This window comes from Budorcas taxicolor, chromosome 18 (genome assembly GCF_023091745.1).
Source record: "Budorcas taxicolor isolate Tak-1 chromosome 18, Takin1.1, whole genome shotgun sequence".
NCBI lineage: Eukaryota > Metazoa > Chordata > Mammalia > Artiodactyla > Bovidae > Budorcas > Budorcas taxicolor.
The window spans coordinates 47048079-47071850 of NC_068927.1; the positions used below are offsets into that span (position 1 = coordinate 47048079).

Consider the following 23772-nt stretch of genomic DNA (forward strand, 5'->3'; position numbering starts at 1 on the left):
GCTCTTAGAACTGCAGACTCATTTCTCTGCATCTGCAGCCAAGCAGGAGCCTACAAGCCCTAGAATCTGCCTCAGAGCCTCAGGGGTCCCACCAGGCTGGGCTGGGCAGCCACAGCAGGGTGAGGCACCCACCACTAGGGAAAGGCAGAGCAGGGTACCCACGAATCAGGGAACTGATCTGAAAGAAGGAAAAGGAAGCTACTGGGGGAGGGCAAAAAATGAACACAGGCTTTTATCTAAAAGGGGAAAAATGTGTGTGTGTGTGTGTGTATATATATAATGTATGTATTTTTATTATATATATAAATGGACTTCCCTGTTGGCTCAGTGATAAAGAACCCACCTACAAATGCAGGAGAAGCAATCCCTGGGTTGGGAAGATCCCCTGGAGAAGGAAATGGCAACCCAATTCAGCATTCTTGCCTGGGAAATCCCAGGCTACAGTCCATGGGGTCACAAAAGAGTAGGACACAACTTAGCAACCAAACAAAAAATGAACAAATATACATAAATACATGGTATCCAAAGTTCAATTAAATTCTGTTTGACACTTAGGTTACCCAATTCTGAATTTATTTTTTCCTCCATTCTTTTGCTGTTGTTTTTGACCTTGTGTTTTATTATTTTGTGTAAATGTTTATTTTTAAAAGTTTTTTTTTTTAACTGATTTCCCCCAACTTTTCTTTTGAATTATTTTTAACTACAGAAAAGTTACATAAACCAGTACAATGAACCCAAAACCCTTCAGAGAGGTTCACTAATTCTTAGCAGTTTGCCTCATTTCCTTTAGCTCTCCCTGTCTCTGCCTATGTGTATGAGTTCTTTCTGAGTTCTTGCGTCTCAGAAGTCCTCTCTGGCCCCTTTCCATGTGCAGGCATTTCACAAGGCTCGGTTTCTTCCGCTATTAGTTGCCTGTCAAAGGCTTTTCAGGAGGAAGTCACAAGATAAGACCAGGCTTTTTGCTAATCATGCCTTTTCCCCTGACAGCAGGCAAACAGCCCTGGGGATCTTTCCTGTGTGACCACTCCCATTACATTCCCCAGGGATCCACCACCTGGACGTGTGTGTCCAGGGTCAGTGCTTTAATAGTGGTCACGTAGGCAGAGGGTGGGTCTCAGATGCAAGGTGACAGGAGCAGGCCCGGGGCTGGGGCGACTGCGGCTCACTCGCTGCCTCTCTTCCTCCCATGGACCCTCCTATCAGGGGAAGATGGGCCAGGGTCACCCCGAGAAGACAGACCTGACCCTCCAACAACTAGTGCCAAGGAGGGATGTGGTTCAGTTAAGCCACATCTTCCACGAGTAGCCTAACACGTAGCTTTACGTTGAAATATCCTGTTTAAATGTTGGCAGCTATAGATAGTTGCAATACTTTTGGAACTAAAGCAAATAGTTGGGTTGGCCCAGGGGCCACCAATTTGAGATCCTCGTTTCAGGAACTGAAACCGGCTGGGAGGAGGCTGCGGGGTGCCCCCCTTGAACACCTAGTCTCCTCTCACGCAATAACTTCTACTCACACTCAGGACCTCTAGCCATTGGCCCACGCCCTCACCCCCAGAGATGAGGAAACTGATCCAGGCCCGTCAGCAAATGTGGTCCGTCTGCTTACCTGCTGCTCTGCCCTCACCTCCCCCGCCGCACTCCAGAAAGACCTCCGTAACGGTGAGGGGAGTCATAAGAGTTCCTTTCTCTTATTATTTAAGAAATACTATATGCTCTATGTATAATTCAGATGAAACTTTGGGGGGAGGAGCTGATGTGTCAGCAGGGGAGGCAGATGATCAAGAAAGCAAAGAGAAGTTTCCTAGAATATGCTTTGAAGATAGATAAGTCAAGAGGGAATAGAAGGACTTCCCTGGTGGCACAGGGGATGAGTCTGCTTGCCATGCAGGGGACGTGGGTTTGATCCCTGGTCTGAGGAAGATTCCACGTGCCATGCAGCAACTAAGCCTGTGAGTCCCACCTACGGAGCCTGTGCTCTAGAGCCCGTGAGCTGCAGCTGCTGAAGCCCAAGGGCCTGGAGATTGTGCTCCGCAACTAGAGAAGCCACTGCCGAGAGAAGCTCACACACCACAGTGAAGAGTAGTCCTTGTTTGCCACGACTGTAGAAAGCCCGCACAAAGCAATGAAGACCCAACACAGCCAAAAATAAATACATGAATAAAGAAGGGAATAGAAAGGGCAAAGGTGGGGACTTTCCTGGTGGTCCAGTGGTTGGAACTTCATCTTCCAACGCAGGAGGTTCAAGTTCAATCCCTAGTCAGGAAGCTAAGATCCCACATGCCTGGAGGCCAAAAAACTGAAAACATAAAACAGAAGCAATATTGTAACAAGTTCAACAAACACTTTACAAACAGTCCACATTTTTAAAAAAATCTTAAAGAAAGCTGGCGAGAGGGTCAGGCAAGTCCACGTCTTCAGCCAGGATTTGAAGAAGGAATCAGAATGAGCTCTTACCTAGTGACAGGCATGAAGAGAATCCCAGGCAGAGAGAGCAGTTGTTGCAAAGGCCCTGAGGCAGAAACATGCTCGGGGAGGGAGACGGGGTGGCAGGTGGTGGTCCCTGACCCCTCCCCAGCTTGCCTAGTCCCTAAGACGGGGACTCACTCTAGTGACCGCAGGGCCGGATCCAACCTTGGACACATTTTACTTACCCCACAAAGTGTTAAGGAAATTAAAAGTCAGTTACCAACATTTAAAAATCAAGAGGTTTCATCCCAAAAATCAGTGTTTCCGGCTTCTTTTGGTGTGAGATGACATCCGAGAAACTCCGAGTGGAGATCTCTCTCTCACACACACACACACACACACACACACACACACACACACACAAGAGCACAAAACTCCGGGTAACAATATGTGTGTGTGCACTCAGTTACTCAGTCATATCTGACTCTTTTCGACCCCATGGACTGTAGCCCACCAGGCTCCTCTGTCCACGGGGATTCTCCAAGCAAGAATACTGGAGTGGGTCGCCATGCTCTTCTCCAGGAGATCTTCCCAACCTGGGGATCGAATCCATCTCTCTTATGTCTCCTGCATCTCAGGAAGATTCTTTACCACTGAGCCACCAGGAAGCCCATGAGCCACCCTGTCTGGCACCTCACGTGACTCCTGGAGGCCAGGCAGACAGCAACATGCCCACAGCCACACCCCCAAAGTGGCAGGACAGGACCTGACAGTTCCCACTTTTCTCCCACAGGTGCTGATTCTCATGTCACAGGGAGCAGCTCCACAAAGCCCCAGGAGGTGCCATTTGTCTGTCCATGGGTATCCCTGATCCCAGCCTTCCCCCATGACTGCGCGGTGAAAAAGTCCGCCTGGCAGTGCAGTAGACTCGGGTTCGATCCCTGAGTTGGGAAGATCCGCTGGAGAAGGGAATGGCAACCCACTCAAGTATCCTTGTCTGGGAAATCCCATAGACAGCGAAGCCTGTGGGGCTACAGCCCATAGGGTGGCAAAGAGTACACACACACACACATAAATGTATTTGTATATAATCATACACGCATAATGCATACACATATATAAATAAGCAGACACACTTTAAATATGACTGAAGTCAAATCAACTTGGAAGAGTCATCCCCCAAAAATTCAAACCCCAAAGGATGCAAGCGCTTACATGCACTCCACTCCCTGCAGACTTTCCCCAGGTTCTCAGTGTTCACATTTGTTCCAACCACACAGGGGTCTCAAGCCCTGCCTCTCCCCGCCCTAAGCCCCAGGCCCAGCCCAACACCCACTTGGATGGGGCGCATTCTAGGCCAGCCTGCTTTGGGTGTAGCCTTATAAACATCTGTCTATCCAAATGCAAGATCACGTGATTAAAGCTTCAGGGAACAAAGCTGGCAGAAGACTCTAACTGGTGGTCTCCTCAGGCTGCAACCAGCCCTTAGACATGTTTTGTCTAACCTGCGTATTTTTTTAAATGGGAGCTAACTTTTAACATGGAGAGTGCTGCATCAAGATCCTGGTTGCTGACATCTTTTGAAAGCATAGAAGCAATTCGCTAGAATTGTATACAGGTTATCCTGAAATTCTTTTAACTTTTTTCCTCAAAGTAGTACATTTGCAGGATATAAAAATCAGAAGGTACAAGAGGGTGTATGAGGATAAGTGAGTCTCCCTTCCCAGGCATCCCCCAGCTTCTGGGTCCTCCTTTTTAGAAGCAACCATGGGTGCCAATCTCCAAAGATACTTCATTCATTCATAAGTACATGGATATACATTCTTTCTCCCCCTTACAAATGGCAGCATACTTCTCAACACCTTGCTGTTTCTCCCCCATAACAAGATGTCTAGGAGATACTTCAGTTCTGTTCGCCAAGTTGCCATCGTGACTTGTAGTCTCACACTTGTCTTGCTTTACTTGTTCATGATTCTTGCCTGGCCCTTTTGGCAACTGAGTATGCAGACGCTGGCACAGTGAAGGATGGTGCATCCTTCCTAGCCACCCTGCACTGGTCCCCACTCAAGTTTGGATGCATGCAGTTCCCTGACTTCCCGGCAGAGGGAGACACCACTTCATCCCCAAGACCACCAAAGGGGTCTTAAAAGGGACACGGCTATCCTGAAATGTCTGGGAAAGAGATGCTGTCTGCCCAGACACAAAGACCCCCTTAGCTGGGCTGGGATCCTCCCCAAATGAGGCCTCCCCTTCTCTGTTTCTAACTCCCTCTGAACCTCCTGCTTTGACTGAGCCACATCCTGACTGAGCCCCACTCTTTGTTGAGACTGGCCTCTCCTTGATGGGAATTGGGGGGAGACCCTGTCCTAGCCTAGGGCCTGGGATTGAGAATTTGCCCGAGGGACCCACATAAAGAACGTATGTATCTGGGTGGGTATTCCTTGCCCCACCTTCGTCCTTCCCTGCTGAGAAGTGGGGGTGGGGGGGTCCTTTCTCCCTGCCCCCAGCAGACAGCTCCAGCAGAGCCTTGACCTCGAAACCTCCTGTCCCTGTCCTGCCCTCCAACACTCGCCATGGCACCCTTTCTCTGGCCTGGCTCCGGTGGCCTTCTTCCCACCCCTGCAATGGTGTTGGGGGTCGCCTGGAGTCCAGCTGGTGGCCAGTGCAGAGCCACGCCTTTCCTGGCCCTGCCCCTCCCCGTGACCCCAATCCTCCGCCAGCCACTCAAAGGCGCCTTGTTCTCCATCCAGCCCCCAGACAAAAGTCCCTCTGTCTAAAAAGGAGGAATTGGGGGGAGGGGGCACCCCAACGGGAACCAAGTGGGGGCCTGCACAGACCCCAGCCGGAAGGAATGCCATGAGGAGGGCAGGGGGGAGGGGGAAGGGAGGCCAGCACAGTGCAATTGTCTTATCCAGGGTAACAGGCAGCCCCCACCCCAATGCCCACTGCAGAGACATGTGGCTCCCAGGACCCTAGGGAAGAGCCCCGGCTGGGAAGGTCTGCCTTGAGCTGGGAACCTAGTGTCCAGCTCCCTAGGTCGTAATGGGCAGGATAGGGGAGAGGTCATGGTCTAAGGCCCAACAACCCCCACCCCACCCCCACCCTTACCCCTTGGGCATCCCACCCCCACCTCATGACCTTGGGCCTATTGGCCCATTTTGCTGACCCTCCAACTGTGTCAACAGCCACAAGTAGCCTGGAGGAAGACTTTAGATTTCCCACGATGGCCACCAATCCCTCCTCCAAGGACAACGCCCAGTCTAAGTAAGAAAGATTACAGTATTACAACCAAAGCATGGCCTTCTCCCATCACCCGGCCAGGCAGCAGCTCTGCTATTAAAGACTGGAATATCTCCCCCTTCCCTGTCCTTTTCTGAGGGGCAAGAGATTGGAGAACGCACCCTCCCTGCATGTGAGGGGCCAAGTTCCAGCCCTCATCCTGTTCTGCCCTGCCTAAGGTTGCTATGATCTTGGAGACCCCAGGGGAGCTCCCTGCCACTGGAAGGGGGATGGGAGGCGTGAGTGGGAACTGTCTCTTTAAGAGCAGGCATGAGGTGAGAGAACCCCTGAGCTTTAGGGAGTCAGACTAGTTCTCTACCTGCCCAGGTTTGCTTAGGGCGTGGTGGCTGTGGATAAAGGCAGGACTCAGGCTAAGCGGCCCACTCTCCCGGGACCCGATCCTCCTCACAGCCTGGGAAGCACGCAGGTGAGGGGCTGGGGCCCTCTCCCTCCAACTCCTTCTTGGCTCTGCCCCTCTCTCTACTACTTTCTGTTAAAGACGCCTAGGACCTTCCTGTATCAAGGTCCTTCTCTGGGGGAGCAGATTAGAGAACGCCTTCCCTCCCCATCAGTCTCTGTACAAGGGGCTGAGTGAGCCAGCTGGGGTGAGGGTAAGGCCCACAGATGGAACAGGGTGTCCGGAAAACTGGTGGGTCTGGGTAGATTGGGGTGTCTGCATAGACCCCAGACTGGATTGGGGATCAGAGGAGATGGGTGGATGATGATGGCCTCGAGGTGTCCTCATGTTGGGAATATGCGGGTCCTGAAGACCTCTAGGGAAAGGGGCTGGAGGCTTCCTGGGGAAGCTCTAAAACAGGGGGGTGGGGAGAAGATTTCGGGGACACAAGGGAGTCATTTTGCTCATGCCTGAAGGGCCTGGCCACCATCATGGAGAAATAGAGGGACAGACAGTAGGGGGTGGATGGTGGAAATGGTCCTCCCACCACCACTGGGATCTCTGGGGTTGGGAGAGAGCAGAGAGGGGTGGGTTCAGCCTCCACTGCAGGCTGCCTTCCTCTCCAAGTCTTCACCCTGACCGCAGTCAGTTCTGGAGTAGCCAGAGAGACCTCTTTCCACAACAGCCTGAACAGGGCAAGGGAGGGCACATGTCCAGATGCCAGCTCCCAGCGGCCAGCAGTGTGGGACAGTCAGGTGGCAATGTGCAGGGGCTAGGGTGTGGCTGAGATCACCCATCAGTGCCCCCTGTGCTGGGCGTGCTGGGAGATCCCTGGAGATGGGGCCTATGGAGCCCCCCACCAGCCAGGGGGGTTTGGAGGCTCCCGTGGAAAGAAGCTTAAGCCCTGAGACTCTGAGTCCTGCAAGACAGTATAGAGCGTTAAATTCAGTTCACAGGGGTTCTAGGGTTGTGACAGCAACGTGGGCTAATCATAGTGCCAATTTCATCAAGCTGCGAAGATTATATGCATGAATAAGTGCAAAGAGCTGAAAAGTGTGCCCGGCGTGGGGTAAACACTCAATCAGACCAGCTCTTATCACCAGCGTTAGTGTTACCATGGGGGGACAAAGACTAGCGTGTTCACTTTAGACAAATGTCCTTCCACAGACCCGAGCTGGGGCCCTGTAAGCTGTCCTGCCCACACACCCACTCCAGCTCTGCCCCTGCCCCCTATTTGGGGGGGTTCTAATTGGAGAAGGCAATGGCACCCCACTCCAGTACTCTTGCCTGGAAAACCCCATGGATGGAGGAGCCTGGTAGGCTGCAGTCCATGGGGTCGCTAAGAGTCGTACACGACTGAGCGACTTCACTTTCACTTTTCACGTTCATGTATTGGAGAAGGAAATGGCAACCCACTGCAGTGTTCTTGCCTGAAGAATCCCAGGGGTCGGGGAGCCTGGTAGGCTGCCGTCTATGGGGTCGCACAGAGTCGGACACGACTGAAGTGACTTAGCAGCAGCAAACCCCTTAATAATGTTTCCCGAAGCAACAGGCTCTTTCCTTGCAAGAAATGGATTTTCAGACTGACATTGTGGGTCTGGTATACAGGATGAACAAGGAAGCTAAGAGGGCTTCCCAGGTGGCTCAGTGGTAAAGAACCCGTCTGCTAATGCAGGACACACGGATTCAATCCTTGGGCAGGGAGAGCCCCTGGAGAAGGAAATGGTAGCTCTCCCCAGTGTTCTTCCCTGGGAAATCCCACGGACAGAGGAGCCTGTTGGGCTATGGTCATGGGGTTGCAGAGTTGGAGACGACTGAGCGACTGAGTACAGACACAAGGGCGCTAAGAAGGCTCCCAGGATCTGGGGTGGGCACAGAGAGATAAAGGCATCTGTAGAACATTCTGGAAACAGAAAAGGAAACTCAGGGTAGGGGTTCTATGGAGGCTAGAGGAAGTAGTGGGGGGGTGGGGTGCAGTCTTCCCAGGTGGCTTATCGGTAAAAAGTTTGCCTGCCAAGCAAGAGATACAGTTTCAATTCCTGGGTTGCGAAGATAACCTGGAGAAGGAAATGGCAACTCACTCCAGTATTCATGCCTGGAAAATTCCATGGACTTAGGAGCCTGGCGAGCTACAGTCCATGGAGTGGCAGAGAGTCGGACACAACTGAGCGCGCAGAGAGAAACCGGGCGCTGTCTCCAGGTGTGCACAGGAGCAGAGCAGGGGATGCAATGGGCTTCCTGCCAGGCTCAGGGGAAGTGGGGGCTATGCTTTGCCATCTGTGAAATGGGGTCTCCAGGATTCTTGGGAGGTTCCATGAGTGAAAACCCAACAAGGTCATTTGGCGGAGCCCAGCAGCGGGTGGATCTAAGTGTTAGCTCTTGCTATCAAGATTGGGACAAGCTATGCTGTGCTATGGCAGTGGGGCAGAGGGAGGGGAGGGGACAGGGGGACGCACGGGGGACTGAACATGACGAGGAAGGGGACTGTGGAGTGTTCTTTGTCCTGGGCAGACCTACCTAGGGAAAGAGGAAGTGTTTGCTGCCGCAGGAGCTTGGTGGGAGCAGAGGCAGGGACAGGGGTTGGGGCTGGGACTAGGGCAGAGACAGGACCCGAGGACCAGTGTGGGATAGGCGGGGGTGGGGCAGAAGCAGGATGGTGGGATGCTGGCAGTGTGCAACAGAAGATAAGGCTGGGGCTGCAGCCAGGCGATTCTTTTCCAGGCCTGCACCCCGCCCCTCCCTGAGTTCTCTCCAGCCCACATCCTGCCCTGAGCAGCCCAGGCCTCAGCCCAGGCTCCAGCCCTGGCCCGGCAAAGTCTGGGCAGGGCGGGCAGGCTCCGAACTGTCTATGGGAGACACCCCCAGGGACCAGGCCTCCTGCCACCTGGCTCCCAACACTCCATTCCCTACAACACCCCGAGGCCCTGAGAGAGTCAGCCAGGTCTGGTTTAAATCCCGCCTTCTGGCAAGGTGACCTCGAGCACCCACTTTCACCTCTGGAGCCTCAATGTCCCCATCTGTAAGATGGGGATAACAGTGGGCAGCCCCTTCCTCATTTGGTTTCCAGGGCGATTCGCTTAAAGCCTGAAGTCCACATCCAGTGAGTTATTATTGCTCCTCCCTCTTCCGGTCTGAGTTCTCACCCAGCCCCCACTGCACTTTCCCACTCCTTATCTTTCAGCCCAGTGAGTTTCAAGGCCAGGCTTTCTGCCCTGGGGTGAGCTGTGTACCCTGGGTGGGGAGCAGAGTAGCAGGAGGTTGGGAACCAGAGGCCTCCGGGGTCCCTGCTGAAGCTGGTCGCTCTCCCCAGACCCCACCAGGCCAGCGATCGACATGCAAGAGGCGGCCCTGAGGCTGCTCGTCCTCCTGGCAGGTGAGTGTCCCTTCCTGGACTGCGTCTCCCTACATCCCCTCAGCTGGGTGGTGATCACGTGTGCATGTTACTCTCATGCTTTCTGCCTCCCCCATGGGGTGTGGAGCTTCAGGACAGTATCTCCTAGAGGGTAGGGAGTGTCACACTGGTGATTTCAAGGGACACGTAAAGGAGGACCTCTTACAGCCAAGGCTCACACAGCTCATCATCGTCTTGATGTCTCCTTGATGACATCTGGGAGAAGGCTCGGCCCTGGGCTACCGTATCTTCAACACTACGAAACACTTTATTACAAGTGGGAAGAGCTTCGTGGTTATGTGGCAATTACCAAAAACCCCCTGGGCCTTGGTTTCCCCATCTGGACAATAGCAGCACCTACTCAGACAGTCACTATGAGGATTAAACGAGTTACAATTTGCAGCAACCCACTCCAGTATTCTTGCCCGGAGAATCCCAGGGAACATCTATGGGGTTGCACAGAGTTGGACACAACTGAAGTGACTTAGCAGCAAGGGTAGTGCCTGGGACAGAATAAGCACCATGTGTCTAAGCTTTAAATATAATTTTTAAAATATGAATATCCCTTTAACAAAGGGTGAATAGAGTTTAGTCCCAAAGCTAAACAGCCGACAGCTTCTAGCCAGAATTCAGTCCTAGTCCTTTGCTTTCATTGTCTTTGTTTTTATCCATTATATCAAGCAAGACTGGTATTCCATTCAGGATAGTGATGGAAAGTTCTTTTTTAAATAAAGTGTATTCATTTTATTAAGTTTAAGGTGTACGGAGTTTATTAAGCTCCAATACTCTCGGCCACCTGATGCAAAGAAAAGTCCTGAGGCTGGGAAAGATTGAGGGCCAGAGGAGAAGGGGGCGACAGAGGATGAGATGTTGGGATGGCATCACTGACTCAATGGACATGAGTTTGAGCAAATTCAGGGAGGTGGTGAAGGACAGGGAAGCCTGGCGTGCTGCAGTCCATGGGGTCGCAGAGTCGGACGGACATGAGGTGGCAACTGAACAACAAATTAAGTTCATAATTAGTTAGTCACTTTCAGGGAAATGGGGGTTGGGATGTGGATGTGGCAGACCCAGGAGATGATGGCTGAGAACACCTGGGAGTGCAAGCCATCTGTCATCCCCACGAGACTCTCGCTCGTTTCTACAGGGGGTGTGAGTTAGTCAGGTGTCTGTAACATCAGGCCAAAGGCTGACTAGGTGATCAAAAGCCACCCAAATGGAAACCTACTTCAGGGGTGGGGCTCAATAGGGGAAACCCTCACTTTCAAGGTGGAATGTGCAGAGATAACTAGTTTGGGGTTGAACCCCTGTGCCCTCAAGAGGGGGGGAACTGTCCATCAGGGGACCCTTTGCGGAGGCCAAGGGTTCCATGGCCTTGCTCCCAGCTTTGCCGAGGCCAGCACCTCCATCTCTCTCCTTCCCTGCTTCTCCCCACCAGGCCTGCCTGCCTTGGACGCCAACGACCCAGAAGGTGAGCCAGACTGACTCCTCCACCAGTCCACCTCCAAAGTCTCCCTGACGAGCCCTGCATCCCAGCTCTTGTCCTGGATTCATGTTCTTTATTTTTTTCCTTGCAGATAAAAACAGTCCTTTCTACTATGGTGAGAGCCTCTGCCCCTCCCTTTGCATCCCCCACCCACCCCTCATACCTATTTTGTGCCAAGGGTCCCACACAGGTTGGGTGAGGGTCTGATGGGGGTGACCTCGGGGGTGAGACTAATGGTATACTGTTCAATGCCCCAGTTGAACAGTAAAAACGATGGATTAAGGGAATAAGATGTGCCAGTCTGGTCCTTGGGACTCCCCACATTTTCTTCCACATAGCCCCACGCTCCCTCCCTCTTCAGGTCTCTATTCAAATGTGCCCTTTCGGAGGAGTCTTCCCTGCCCACTCTCCCTCAAAGAGCTCCACTCTGACTTTCTGTCTCTTGGACTTGCTGATTTGTCTTCAGACCCCTCCCTTCTCTCTACCTAATACCACATTAAATCTCTGTTGGTTGCTCTGTGCAAACTGTAAAATTAGCACAGGGGCATGAGGGGAGCCGTCTGTTCTCTCCACTGCTATAACCCACATCAGAGGTGCCCAAGGGACATTGTCAAGTAGCTGGGGGCTCGGTTGGGGAGGGCATGGGCTGGCACCAAGGGCCCCCTCTGGGTTTCTCCTAGACTGGTACGGCCTCCGGGTTGGCGGGCTCATCTTCGCAGGGATTCTGTGTGCCATGGGCATCATTGTCCTCATGAGTGAGTGCAGGGGCTGGCGGGGTGGCGGGCAGGGCAGGGCAGGGCTGGGGGTGTCCTCCCCTGACATCCTCTCCCCCTAACAGGTGGGAAATGCAAATGCAAGTTCCGACAGAAGCCCAGGTAAGATGGGTTCCCGGCAGTGTGCCTGCCTCATGCTGGAGATGCCTTTCCGGGGTAAAGAGCTAAATCTCACAGGAAAAAGCCAGGCCTCTGGGCCCTGCCCTGGAAAATTCCTGCTCCTAAGATTTTTCCAGGCTCATTCTTCAGAGCCATGAATCTTCAGAGGGCTTCAAATCCTGAAGTGCTTTTGGTCCCTGGGATGGTGTAACCCTGTGAAAAAATAGCTAGGGAGCTATGTCAGGGCAAGCTGAGAGTCCTCTAGCCATGAAGGAGAGGAGAAACAGGAGGGATCAGAGATCTCACCACTTTTCTCTCCCTAGCCACCGTTCAGGAGATGCCCCACCTCTCATCACTCCAGGTAAGACAGGGACAGAGTAGGGCTGAGAGGGACACAGTGGGGTAGGGAGGAGATGGGGTGTGTGTGTGTATGGAGGCACCCTGAGGAGAAATAACTTGATCCACTCTCACAAGCTGACTCTGTCACCTCTTCCAGGCTCCGCCCAAAACTGTTGAGAATGGATCAGCAGAAAGAGCTCCAAGGACCACTCTTTCCCCAAGTCCTGGCTCTGCAAGGGAGCCTGAACTCCCAGATGGAATTCTCCACTCCCTCCTCAAACCACCTGGCCAGGGCTCCATCTCACCTCTCCCTGGAGGGGTCTCTGTTTAATTTTTACTCTAAAATGATTTTTGTCTCATACCCAAGCAGCCTTGAGACTCCCTATATTTGCATTGGGGTTTGTGGCGGGAAGGGCAGGAGAAGGTTGATATGCATTGGGGCTGGCACGGAAGCTGGCAGCTGAATCTCTTCATTGGAATGAGACCACAGGCCTGCTTCCGCATGACCTGGGGCCCGACCTCTGCCTCTGTGGCCATGGGAACCACACGTGCAATTTAAAATGCTCTACTTGGGGGATATTTTTGAGATTGAAAGGGAGCTCCAGCCAGATGAAATACTGGGCCCTCAAGTGGACGCTGGGACCATCCCAGGAAAGCTAGGATGTGGAATGATCCTAGTACCTAGGAGTACCCAGATAGCTTGATTATAATAGTGAGGCCCTATGACCCTCCTAGAGAAGGAAATGGCAACCCACTCCAGTATTCTCGCCTAGAGAATCCCATAGACAGAGGAGCCTGGTGGGCTGCTGTCCATAGGGTTACACGGAGTGGGACACGACTGAAGCAACTTAGCCTGCATGCATTCATGGCCCTCCCACTCACCTCAGATCCCACTTCATTATAAAAGATGCTTCCTAACACCCAAATGTTCCTATGAGAACTTTAAATTACTCCCCACAATATCTCTAATAATATATAACAGCTACATGGTGTGAGAACCTCTAACCAGGCTTGAACTCCTTTACACAGCCTCCAATACCCAATAAGACTTTCAAAAAGTCCCCAAGAGCCACAAAAATGCCTAAAACCCTTCAAAACACCTCCAAATACCTCCTGGAATACACAGACCAACAATAAGCCCATGACCTAACCCCCTAACAATGCCTTTATATCCCCTGCACACCCCTACAAAGCCCCCCATACGAGCCCACACTCCTTAGAGACCTCGTGAAAGCTCACCAAGGGCAGCCAGAACGCACGCTGGGACACCTCCCCTCTCCTTAATATAGCTCCTGGGACACTCCTCCTCCTCCCCTACCCCAACCCCATGCCACAGGAGACACCTTCTCCCAATAACCCCACAACAGCAGGTGGGGCGGGTGCACAGCGCGTTTATTGAGCCCACGCACTTTCCGTCCGCGATCCTGTTACTGACCCGGGAGAGGCACCCCGGCTCCCGGCTAAAACTCGGTCTTTCCCACCTATCCCTCGCGCACGCGCAAGAGGAACAACACGCTGGGCTTCCGCCTCGGCAGCAGGCGTGCGCAAAAGCAGTAGAGGAAGTTAGCAGGCCCGGCAGGGAAAACTGCCCAGCGACTGGTGACGTCATGAAGGCGGGCACTAAAAGCGATTGGCCGGATTGAGTTTAGAAGAAAAAGGAAAGCTATCGCCTTCTCAGTACTTTTATGGGGAACAGAAGGGGTGGGAGTGGGTTGAAGGAGACTTCTCCAGACTCATGGAGCTCTTCACATTACCCTCCCACCATGATTTGTCTACCGGCTCCGTGCAGTGGTCCCCCAGCCTGAGCCGCCAAGTCATCTTTGATGAGTATCATCTGGTGTCATCTCCCAGCCAAGATATTGCTTAAGACTGAAAGGGCAGCTCTTGCCTCGAACTTGGCTTGTGGTCAGCATCTCACAGCACCAGCTGTCACTTCTGAATAAGGCCAGGAGCCCAGTAAAGGGGACATCCTGAGGCCCAGGAATCCCCGTGCCAGCCCCCTGCCGGCCATGTCCGGCGTCCCTTCCAGACTCAGGCACTGAGGTCTAACTCATGATGCTGGTAGATCTGTGTGGGGCCCTTGAAGCAAGCAGCGAAGAGGAAGCGTCTGCCGGCCATGGTGATGTGAGCAAAGGCCCGAGGGGCCACTATCGCTGGGGGGCCCAGCTCCTGCAGTGGTTCCAGGAGCCCCTTGTCAGGATCAAGGTGGAAAACCTGGCTGAAGGCGAAGTCACTGCCCAGGATGGCCAGCTGGTCCTTGGCAATGAGCAGTGGCTGGAAGACGTGGGCCCCTCGAGAGGGAAGTTTCTGCAGCAGGCGAAACATGGAGCCATCCCAGCGCATGACCTGTGGGAGGGGGGCCGCTCATTAGGGCTGGGGTCCCCAGGGCCAGGCCTGCTGGTCAGTGGTCCCCTAGGCTCCGGAGGACTTGAAATAGCTCAGGAACAGAGGCTTGTAGGTTCACAAACTCCCACAGCTTTCTCATCTTCCTAAATGTCACCAACCAGCTGCTCAGCCCACAGACTTGGAGTCACTCTGGACCCTTCCCTCTCCTTCAGCCCCACATAGAATCAGTCAGCCCTGGAGTCAGTTAGTTTCACCTATGATGGTATGCACTTCTCCCATCTCCTCTGACTGCACTCTGGCCCAACCACAGTCACCTGCCTCCTGGACCATCACATAACCACCTCCCTGGTCTTCTTGGTCTCCTTGCTCTTGTCCCTGTGCCTACAGTCTGCTCCCCACGCAGACACCCTGTGAACCCCTGAGTCATATCAGTGCCTCTCAGGCTCAAAGCCCTGCCCATGGCTATATCTCGCTCCAGAGAGTGCTGGAGGGAGTGGGCCATCAGCCCTGGGGGTTCAGGGTGTGGTGGCTGTGGTTAAATGTAAGTACTGGGGACTTCCCTGGTGGCAGAGTGGATAAGAATCCACCTGCCAAGGCAAGGGACATGGGTTCGACCCCTGGTCCGGGAAGATTCCACACACTGTGGAGCAATTAAGCCTGCAAGCCACAACTACTGAGCCCACAATCCACAAATATTAAGCGCTGTGTGTGCCCCACAACTGAAGCCCACGTGCCTAGAGCCTGTGCTCTGCAACAAGAGGAGCCACTGCAATGAGAAGCCTGTACACTGCAACGAAGACTAGCCCCTCTTCGCCACAACTAGAGAAAGCCTGAGCAAAAACCAACGAAGACCCAGAACAGCCATAAATGAAAACTTTTTAAAAATTGTAGGTAGTGGAGTGTGTCAGTTTGGGAGTAGAAGCAGAATCTTGGGGCCGGTGTCAGTGTTGGGAGATGGAGAGTGGTTTAGGGTCAAAGGTCCATCTAGTCAAAGCTATGGTTTTTCCAGTAGTCATGTATGGATGTGAGAGTTGGACCATAAAGAAGGCTGAGCACCAAATGATTGATGCTTTCAAACTGGGGCACTGGAGAAGACTCTTTAGAGTCCCTTGCACAGCAAGGAGATCAAACCAGTCAATCCTAAAGCAAATCAACCCTACTCATTGGAAGGACTGATGCTGAAGCTCCAAAACTCTGGCCACCTGATTCGAAGAGCTGACTCATTGGAAAAGACCCTGATGCTCGGAAAGATTGAGGGCAAGAGGAGAAGGGGACGACAGAAGATGAAGTGGTTGGATGGCATCACCGAATCAATGGACTTGAGCCTGAGTGAACTCCAGGAGATAGTGAAGGGCAGGGAAGTCTGGCGTGCTGCAGTCCATGAGGTCGCAAAGAGTCGGATACAACTGAATAACCAAACAACAGTCTTGAGGGGCCACAGTCTTGGAGTTTGCATTGGGATAGGGTCAGAGCTCAAAGATCAGCATATTAGGAAGGTCAGCTGTCAGGCAGGTCAGCCTTCAGATGCCAGCGTGTGAGGTTGGGTCAGTGCTTAAGAGGCCAGCCTGGAGTGGGAGTGAGCTGCTGCGAGTCAGGTGGGGCCTGTGCCCACCCCGCAGGATTGTGCCCAGCCTCACCATTGAGTCCCCGATGTAGCGTGTCAGGCATAGGAACACGTCCCCGCCGGCCTGGAAGTGGCGCGTGGCATAGACATCCTCAGCCTCGGGGATGTCCGTCCGCCTCTCGAAGCGGCCCCCGAACCAGTGGAAGAGCACGGGCCGCTGCGAGGCAGAGGCCAGCAGCAGATGGGGCCGGCCATCCAGTTCGAGGGCCTCGACGTCTGTGTCCCGGTGCCAGGCATGCAGGCTCTGGCGCGGGTAGAAGCCGGGCCCATCCCGGCACAGCAGTGTTGTGCTGCCCGCCTTGGAGGCGTCGGCCACCACGAAGCAGGGCTGCCCATCCAGCCACAGGAGCTCAGCGTCATTGGGCCGCAGCAGCCGCCGTGGGGCCAGGACCTGCAGTGGAGCTAGGCGCAGGTCGGGGCCGGGCCGGGCCCACAGCTGCGAGCCTCCCCACAGGCGGGCGGCCAGCACAAAGAGGCGGGGGCCCAGCACCAGCGGCTTGCAGGACACCACCGAGGGCGCTGTGGGGAGCAGGGGAGCAGGGTGCCCTGTTAGACCAGCCGGGCAGGCTATCCGGCAGGTGGGAGGATGGGAGGGGGCTTACCAGACAGCTCTTCCTCCTGACGGAAGCGCTGCAGGCTGTAGTCCCAGGCCAGGATCAGGCAGCGGCCAGCAAAGGGCTGTGCCAGGACGATGTAGGGCTCCTCCTGGTAGGAGAAAGCCTCTACGCCCAGCGCTGACTCTCCCACCGTCTGGAACCAGGACAGCTCTGGAGGTAGGGGGAGGGGAGAGAGTCAGACAGGCCAGGGGGACCCCCAAGGGTCCTCATCACCTAGCCTCGGCTTGCACATCTTTGCAGTGAGGACCGCCACGGTGCTGACCTCATGGGGATACACAGTGGAATCTTTTTATCTCCCTAGACGTATTAACTCACAACCCCACGGTGATACTCTATTTTCTAAGCTGCATGGCATCATCAAATAATTAGAAACAGCACTTTTATCATTCATTTAACTCCACAAGATCCCTGTGGGGTATATTCTGTTATTATATCCACTTTGCAGAGGAGGAAACTGAGGCACAGGGAGCCAACTGTCCAGCCAAATCCATCCTTCCTGTTTTCCATCACACAGGGTTGCATCTGGCCACAAAGCCACCCAATCAGAGGCCGTGAGCCCAGCACTGCCCCCACGCCACCTCCTGACATGTGGCCATGAGCCAGAGCAGAGTGCTGGTTCTAGTGCTCGCCTTGCTTCTAGGAGGACCGCTTGTCCTGGACTAGGTCCCTTTCCCCTCCTCCTGTGAACTGGCAGGTGGATGGGGTCACAACTTGGTTTCAACCATGGAAAGCAGGATAACACCCAGGGGCTGCCCCACCGGCCTGAACTCCTCTCATCTCAGACCCTTCTGTTTTCTTTGTGTCATGGTATTTAGACCCTCTCTGTTACAGCAACTTAGCATTGATGGTAACAATGCACCCAGATCGTCCAGGGTGGTGGCGGTGGACTCCAGGTGACAATACTTCATTCTACATGCCAGGACCTACTTCTAGGGGCCCGGGTTGAATCAACGAACCAAACAGCTAAGGATGCCCATCCAAAGGGGATTTTTTTTAAAATGGCCACCAAATCATGTCACTCTGTGCTCAAAACTGTCCCTCTGCGGCTTCCCACAGTCCTCTGGATAAAGTCCACCTTCTTCTCTGTGTCTTTCAAAGTTCTGCAGAGTGAGGCCCTTGCAGGTAAGACACCTCATCTGTGTCCTTCCCTTCCTCACTCCTCCAAGCCAGACCTTCCTCCTTCCATCCTCAGTCAGGACAAACTTTGTGCTGCCTTGGGGGGGTCACTGCACATGCTGACCCCGTCCTCTGTCCTCCAGTTGGCTACAGCCACAGCTGGCGCTCCCTCTTTGGAGAAGCCTTCTCTGATGCCCCAGGAAAGGTAGAACCACCCCCTAAACTCCCTCATCATCCTCTGTGTTTATCACAATGGGTACCATGCATTTACTGTGCAATGTTTATTTAATGTCTGAGGCCCCACCTCCAGGACTGTGACCCCGTGAGGCAAAGGCCCCAGGTTATCTTGGTCACCACAGTGTGCCCATTGCCTCTTACAGAGCTGGTCACCAAGTGGACCTCAGTAGGTGTTTGTTGAATAACTGAACCAAGAGTGACTAAGTTAAATTTCCTTGTTCTATGAATTCTGAAGACCAAAAACTTGCCTTACATTTTGAGGGTGATGATGTTAGTAATGATCTTCAGGTCTGAACTCAAAGTTTCACTCCTTCCAAACCCTCCAGCTATGCCTGGCTCCCACTCTGACTCAGGGCACCCACATGTCCATGGGTTCTCTCCCCGAGTCCTGGCCCTGACCCTTCTGTGCTACCCCCATCTCAGCCCTGGTCATTCTAGGCCAGCCCTCTCTGCTTGCCTCTGGGTGTGGGCTCTGTGAGGACAGACCCAGGGCTGGCTTCATCACTCCCGTGCTCTCTGCTTTGCCCGGTACCCATAAAGATACCAGAATATATTTGCGGAAAAGCAAAGTGATTGGAGGAAATATTTTTCACATGGTCAATTTCATATTAATAACAACAACAATGAGAATGAACATTTATGAGGGCCTCCCCTCCCAGGCGTCCTGCCAAGTACATCACTGAACTCTCTTGCAGGAGTCCTGTGTCACGGTGTATTACCCCTATTCACAGGTAAGAAAACTGAGGCTCCGGGAGATGCTTGCTCAGCAGACTCTCAGCCAGGAACTGGCAGGGCAGGGAGGTGAGGCCCTCAGCCCTGGCCACCCCTGCTGTCCCTCCCACCCCGCCGGGAAAGCCCCACCTATGGCTCTGCACTTGAACGTCTTGGGGTCCACGTGGCGGAGCTGCATGTGGGCCAGGGCGGCGGGGCCGGCGCAGGCCCCGGTCCCCACGCTGGCGTTCACGGTGGGGATCCACTGCAGCAGCCAGAGCACGCGGCAGTCACACTGGAACGGGTTCCCACGGAGGTCCCTGGGGCAAGAGGCCGGGGAGGGGCTGCGACCTGGCTTCCAACCCGCCAGGGGCCACACTCCCCACCCCTTCCCAGGCTAGGGCCCCACCGTGGTGCGGAAACTATGTAAAAACCATCGCAGTCATACTCACTCGTTCTAACCAGAAATGGGCACAGATGCCCCCTTCCCCCACCCACATGTCCCCCAATCCCCCCAACCCTCCCAGTCCCCTTGGGCCTCACACATGAGTCAGTGTCTCCAGGCCCCGGAACAGGAACCTGGGGAGGGTCTCGAGATGGTTATTGGCCAGGCTCCTGGTGGAGGGAGAGAAGGAGAAGCCATCAGCAGCTCCTAGGATGATGCCAGGGTGATGGGTGTGGGGTGCCTCCCAGGGTGGGCTGGGGCAGTGGAAGCACGCACAGATGTGTGAGTGAGCGAAGTCCTCTGAGGGCATTCTTAGAGATGGATCCAATCTCATTGTCCTCAATAAAGCTGTGGAGGGAAGATGGGGTCAGGGGGAGGTCCCCCAGTTCCCTGCTGTAGCCCCACAGTGGTTGGGGAACTCACCCCATGGTAGCCACAGGCCACGGCAACATGTGGAATTCTCTCCCAACACCTTGCATAAGCCCAGGGAAACACCTCCCAGGAGCCTCTCTCTTCACCAAGGTCCCAGCCTGCAATCCCAGGAGCCAAGAACCTGACCTTATGGTCCTTGCCAGCTTCACCAGGAACCATCACCACCACAGCCACCATGACCAACCCCAGTACGAACACCAATATGACCACTCACACCTGCACCATCATCCGTTATGTCCAATGCCTCTCCCACCATCATCACCCCCAGTACCAAAAACTGCCAGCATCACCGACCACATACCACGCCACCACCATCACCAACACCAACATCGCCCGCTATTCCCATCATCAGTACCAACATCAGTAGCATCAACATCATCCAGCCTCACAGCAGCAACACTGATAAGCATCACCAAGAACACGTTCTTCATAATCAGCACCAAAACCACGGCCACCATCATCACCCACACTGCCACCGTTACCACGAGCACCAGCACTGCCAGTCCCAACATCATTACCCTCAGTGCTCACAGCATCACCTGCCATCAGCACCACTACTGCCACAATTTCTGCACGCACACCTACCTTTACCATCACCACCAAACCCAATACCAACAACATTGCATTGCACCAACATCCTACCCCAAACCACTGCCACCACCAACACCAATATCATAATCACCAGTGTCCACAGCACTGATAATTATTATGAACACCAACCCTTCAGACTTCATCATCAGTGCCCACTGATGGTCCAAGAGCACCATCACCCTTGGGTCCACCATATTTATCAAAATCATCCCCACTCCGTCATCCGCAATAATGCCACTGCTTCCCTGTGAGCACCATACCCATTATCATCTCCGCCAACACTACTGCTGGCGTCATGCCGTCAACACCACCACTGCCATCAGTACCACCATCACCAACTAACTCAGAGTTGCTGCCTCTTAATTGGGAACATTTCCTTATCTCTGGCCTCTTTGTACCCTCCCTGGTCTCCTGAAAGTCAGGTAGGACCAGAAACAATCATGGGTTACCCGGGACTTCGTGCATCTTGAAACAGAGGGCCGTGGGGGCAGGCTGAGATTACACAGCTGAGCAGGAGCCCCAACCCCACTCAAGAGGCCGGCTGTCTTGCCCCTCCAGACACTTCCTCTCTAGGGCAACAAGCTCCTCCTTTCCCCCCAGTTTAGGAGCCGTGGAGGGGCGCCTCCTTCCTCTCCCAGGCCCCCATTCCTGCCCCCGCCCCGGCCTCACTCACAGGTACTGCAGGTGGGATAGGCCCGCAAACGCATCATCCTCGATCACGGAGAAGGAGTTGGATGTGAAGAGGCTGGCAAGGAGGTAAGAGAGCAATTTTTCCAGAGTCACTGCGCCCCACCTGACATGTTAACCACGGCTCCCCTCAACCCCAGCCCACGTGGGCATGGTCACACACACAGGCATGCAGGGTGAGGATGTGGATCACACAGATACTTTCACAGACATGCACAAACATGTAAGTGTGCACACTCGCCCCGCCCTCCACGTGCATGTGCGTGGACAGCCCCTCCCTCGGGTGGCCTTCACTCAGCCGGACCCCACTCACAGCAGGTGCAGTGATGGCACCCTCAGGAAACTGCCGGCCTTCAGCTGGGTGATTCGGGTCCTAACGAATGAGCTGGGGACGTGCGCAATGGTGGGTGAGGAGAAAACCGCTCCAGTGCGCCACTCCCATCCCAGAGCCGGCTCCTGTCCGAGGGGGGCAGGAGGGAACCTGATCCTGGGTGTGTGTATTTCCCCTGCATTCCAGGGGAGACGGGCAATTGCCCTCCTCGCTTGGCAAGGATCCTGGCAGCACTCTGCACACCCCATGGTTCTCCCTCCCCTGAGGCCCCCCCCCCCAAGATGCCCCTGCCCTCTGGAATTCCCATCCCCACCCCTGCTCCCTTTCAAATCCCAGTAGCCCCCTCCCAGGACTCCCAACATCCTTTGCTGCCCCCTCCCAAGATCCTGATGGGCCCTCCAGCCCCCAGGGTCCCAGGACTCCCATCCCCAGCCTCAGGCCCCCAGAGGGCTGACACTCACAGCGACAGCAGGGTCGGGGAGAGGATCTCGGGCAGGTCCACGGAGCCCTCACACAGAGCACTGTCTTTGGAGCAGGAGCAACTCAGAGGACACTTTCCCTTTGGGGGTCTCCAGGCCTCCCCCACCCCCAGCCCAGCCAGCAGCAGCAGTAGCAGAACTCCCGCCCCTCCCATGCCCCCTGACCCCCGCCGAGGCAGCAGCTTTTCTCTGCCCTCCCAGCTCGGCCCAGGTTTTGGCCACTACATCTCCCATGCCAGGCGACCCTCCATGCCGCCAGCTGGCACACCCTGCCCCGGCTTCTCTCTCCTCTCAGTCTCTCTTCAGCCTGTCTTTCTTCCTCTATGTCTTCGGTGTCTAAATTTCTGCTTATGTCTTTTTCCCTGTTTTTGTGTCTCTCTCCTTTTCTGTATTTCTGACTCTGTTAGTCTGTTTCCCACTCTCTATCTCTGTCTCTCTGAGTTGTCTTTCTCTTTCTCTTTTTCTCTGTCTCTGTCTGTCTGTTGGCCTCTCCTTCTCTGTGTGTGTGTGTGTGTGTGTCTGTCTGATGTCTTTATTTCTGTCCCTCTACCCCCCCACCCCACCCCCCCAACCCTTCCAGCTCCCTGGAAGTTTCTTCCCCTCCTCCCACGTCCCTTCTCCCGGGAGGTTTGGGAAAGGGACTCTCTGGGCACCGGGCGCTCAAGGCAAAACAGGGAAAGGAGGCGGGGGTCAGAGGCCATAGGAAGAGCAGCCCCTGGGGAAGGGGCCAGAGGGCCCCATGGGAGGGGAGGGGCCACTGGGGGCTGAGCTGCCCTGGCTCCTCCCAGCCAGCCCCCTCCCCAGACACCCAACTCCACTCCACTCACGGAGGGTGAGAAGGATGTCACCAGGGTGGGGACCGGATGGCTCTGTCGGCAGGAGGGGGAGTGGAAGGAGAGACCACTAGGGGCTGGAGCCGTCCAGGCCACTCCCATCCAGCCCCCTCCCCTGGCTCCAGGAGGGTGTGGTGGGCACTGGCCCCGAGGCTTCAAGGGACCAGCTCAGGTCCAGCTGCTCCCTCTGGTGGCAATGCTCAGCAGGACAGCCACCCTGCTCCAAACACACAACCTCTCTTGCCCCTCCTGAAGTTAACCCCTTGAGTGCCCACCACCCACTAGGGGAAGGGAGTCAAACCGAGGAAAAAAAGGATGAGAATGCCACCCCTTTCTTTAATATTGACTCTGTACCACGCCCTGTCCTACCAGTTCATCTGTTAGCTCATGCTGCCTCACTACAACCCTCTGAGGCTGGGACGATCATATGGCTATTTTACAGAAGGAAATACTGAGGAAAGGGGTCCAGTCATTTGCGATCTAGGTTATCTAACTGGGGCAAAGCCAGGGAGCAAGCCCAGGCAGCCGGCTCCATGGCTTCTCTTCCTTTGGAGGTCAGAACCTATGGATATTGGCTGCTTTCATTTTGGACCAAGCTTTTTAGCAGTCTGGATAGATTCTATCCATTAAATAACAAAAGGAAATAAATGACCCTTGTTACTCAACAGTCAATGTGAAATAGCAGTAATAATGCTCAGTGAGAGCTTGCTGTGCATCAGTCTTGACACGAATTTACTCGGCTCTCCACCCACCCACCCCCCTCCCGCCAACAGCCCGTGAGGTGGGTAGTATTACTAACTCCCACTTTACAGATGGGAAAACTAAGGCATGAGGAGAACACAGCCTCTGTTGGCACTGCTGCACACACCCAGAACCCTTGGAGGACAAGGGGCTTAGCAGCATCTGCTCTGGCGGGGCCACTCATATCTGGGTCCCTAATCCTTAGTTTGCCCATCTGTCAAATGGGGCAATTGTGGCACCCACTTCTCAGATGTGTAGAGAATTCAGGGAGAGGATAGAGAGGGTTTAGAGCAAAGTGGGTACCCAACAGGTTGGGGTGAATTTTGGACCAAGTGCTTATCCAGCACCCAAGGAGCTCTGTGATTTGAGCAAGGCCCTTCAAATCTCTGGTACTTCATATGTAAAACAAG

At 54.2% G+C, this 23772-nt stretch overlaps 2 protein-coding genes across 2 annotated transcripts; one reads left to right on the forward strand and one right to left on the reverse strand.

Annotated features, from left to right (window-relative positions):
- The first annotated feature begins 9323 nt into the window (after nucleotides 1-9323).
- On the forward strand, nucleotides 9324-12466 carry FXYD3 (FXYD domain containing ion transport regulator 3). The gene is made up of 7 exons (XM_052656517.1): nucleotides 9324-9457; nucleotides 10914-10946; nucleotides 11053-11076; nucleotides 11642-11716; nucleotides 11800-11836; nucleotides 12157-12194; nucleotides 12330-12466. Exons 1-7 carry the CDS (start codon nucleotides 9418-9420, stop codon nucleotides 12347-12349), a joined length of 267 nt encoding a protein of 88 aa, XP_052512477.1. The 5' UTR covers nucleotides 9324-9417; the 3' UTR covers nucleotides 12350-12466.
- A 1102-nt stretch (nucleotides 12467-13568) lies between these two features.
- LGI4 (leucine rich repeat LGI family member 4) lies at nucleotides 13569-21943 on the reverse strand. The gene is made up of 9 exons (XM_052655582.1): nucleotides 21771-21943; nucleotides 21292-21363; nucleotides 20965-21036; nucleotides 19545-19616; nucleotides 19367-19438; nucleotides 18974-19143; nucleotides 16745-16909; nucleotides 16156-16661; nucleotides 13569-14518 (listed from the first exon to the last, which is right to left on the reverse strand). Exons 1-9 carry the CDS (start codon nucleotides 21941-21943, stop codon nucleotides 14204-14206), a joined length of 1617 nt encoding a protein of 538 aa, XP_052511542.1. The 3' UTR covers nucleotides 13569-14203.
- Between the last annotated feature and the right edge of the window lie 1829 nt (nucleotides 21944-23772).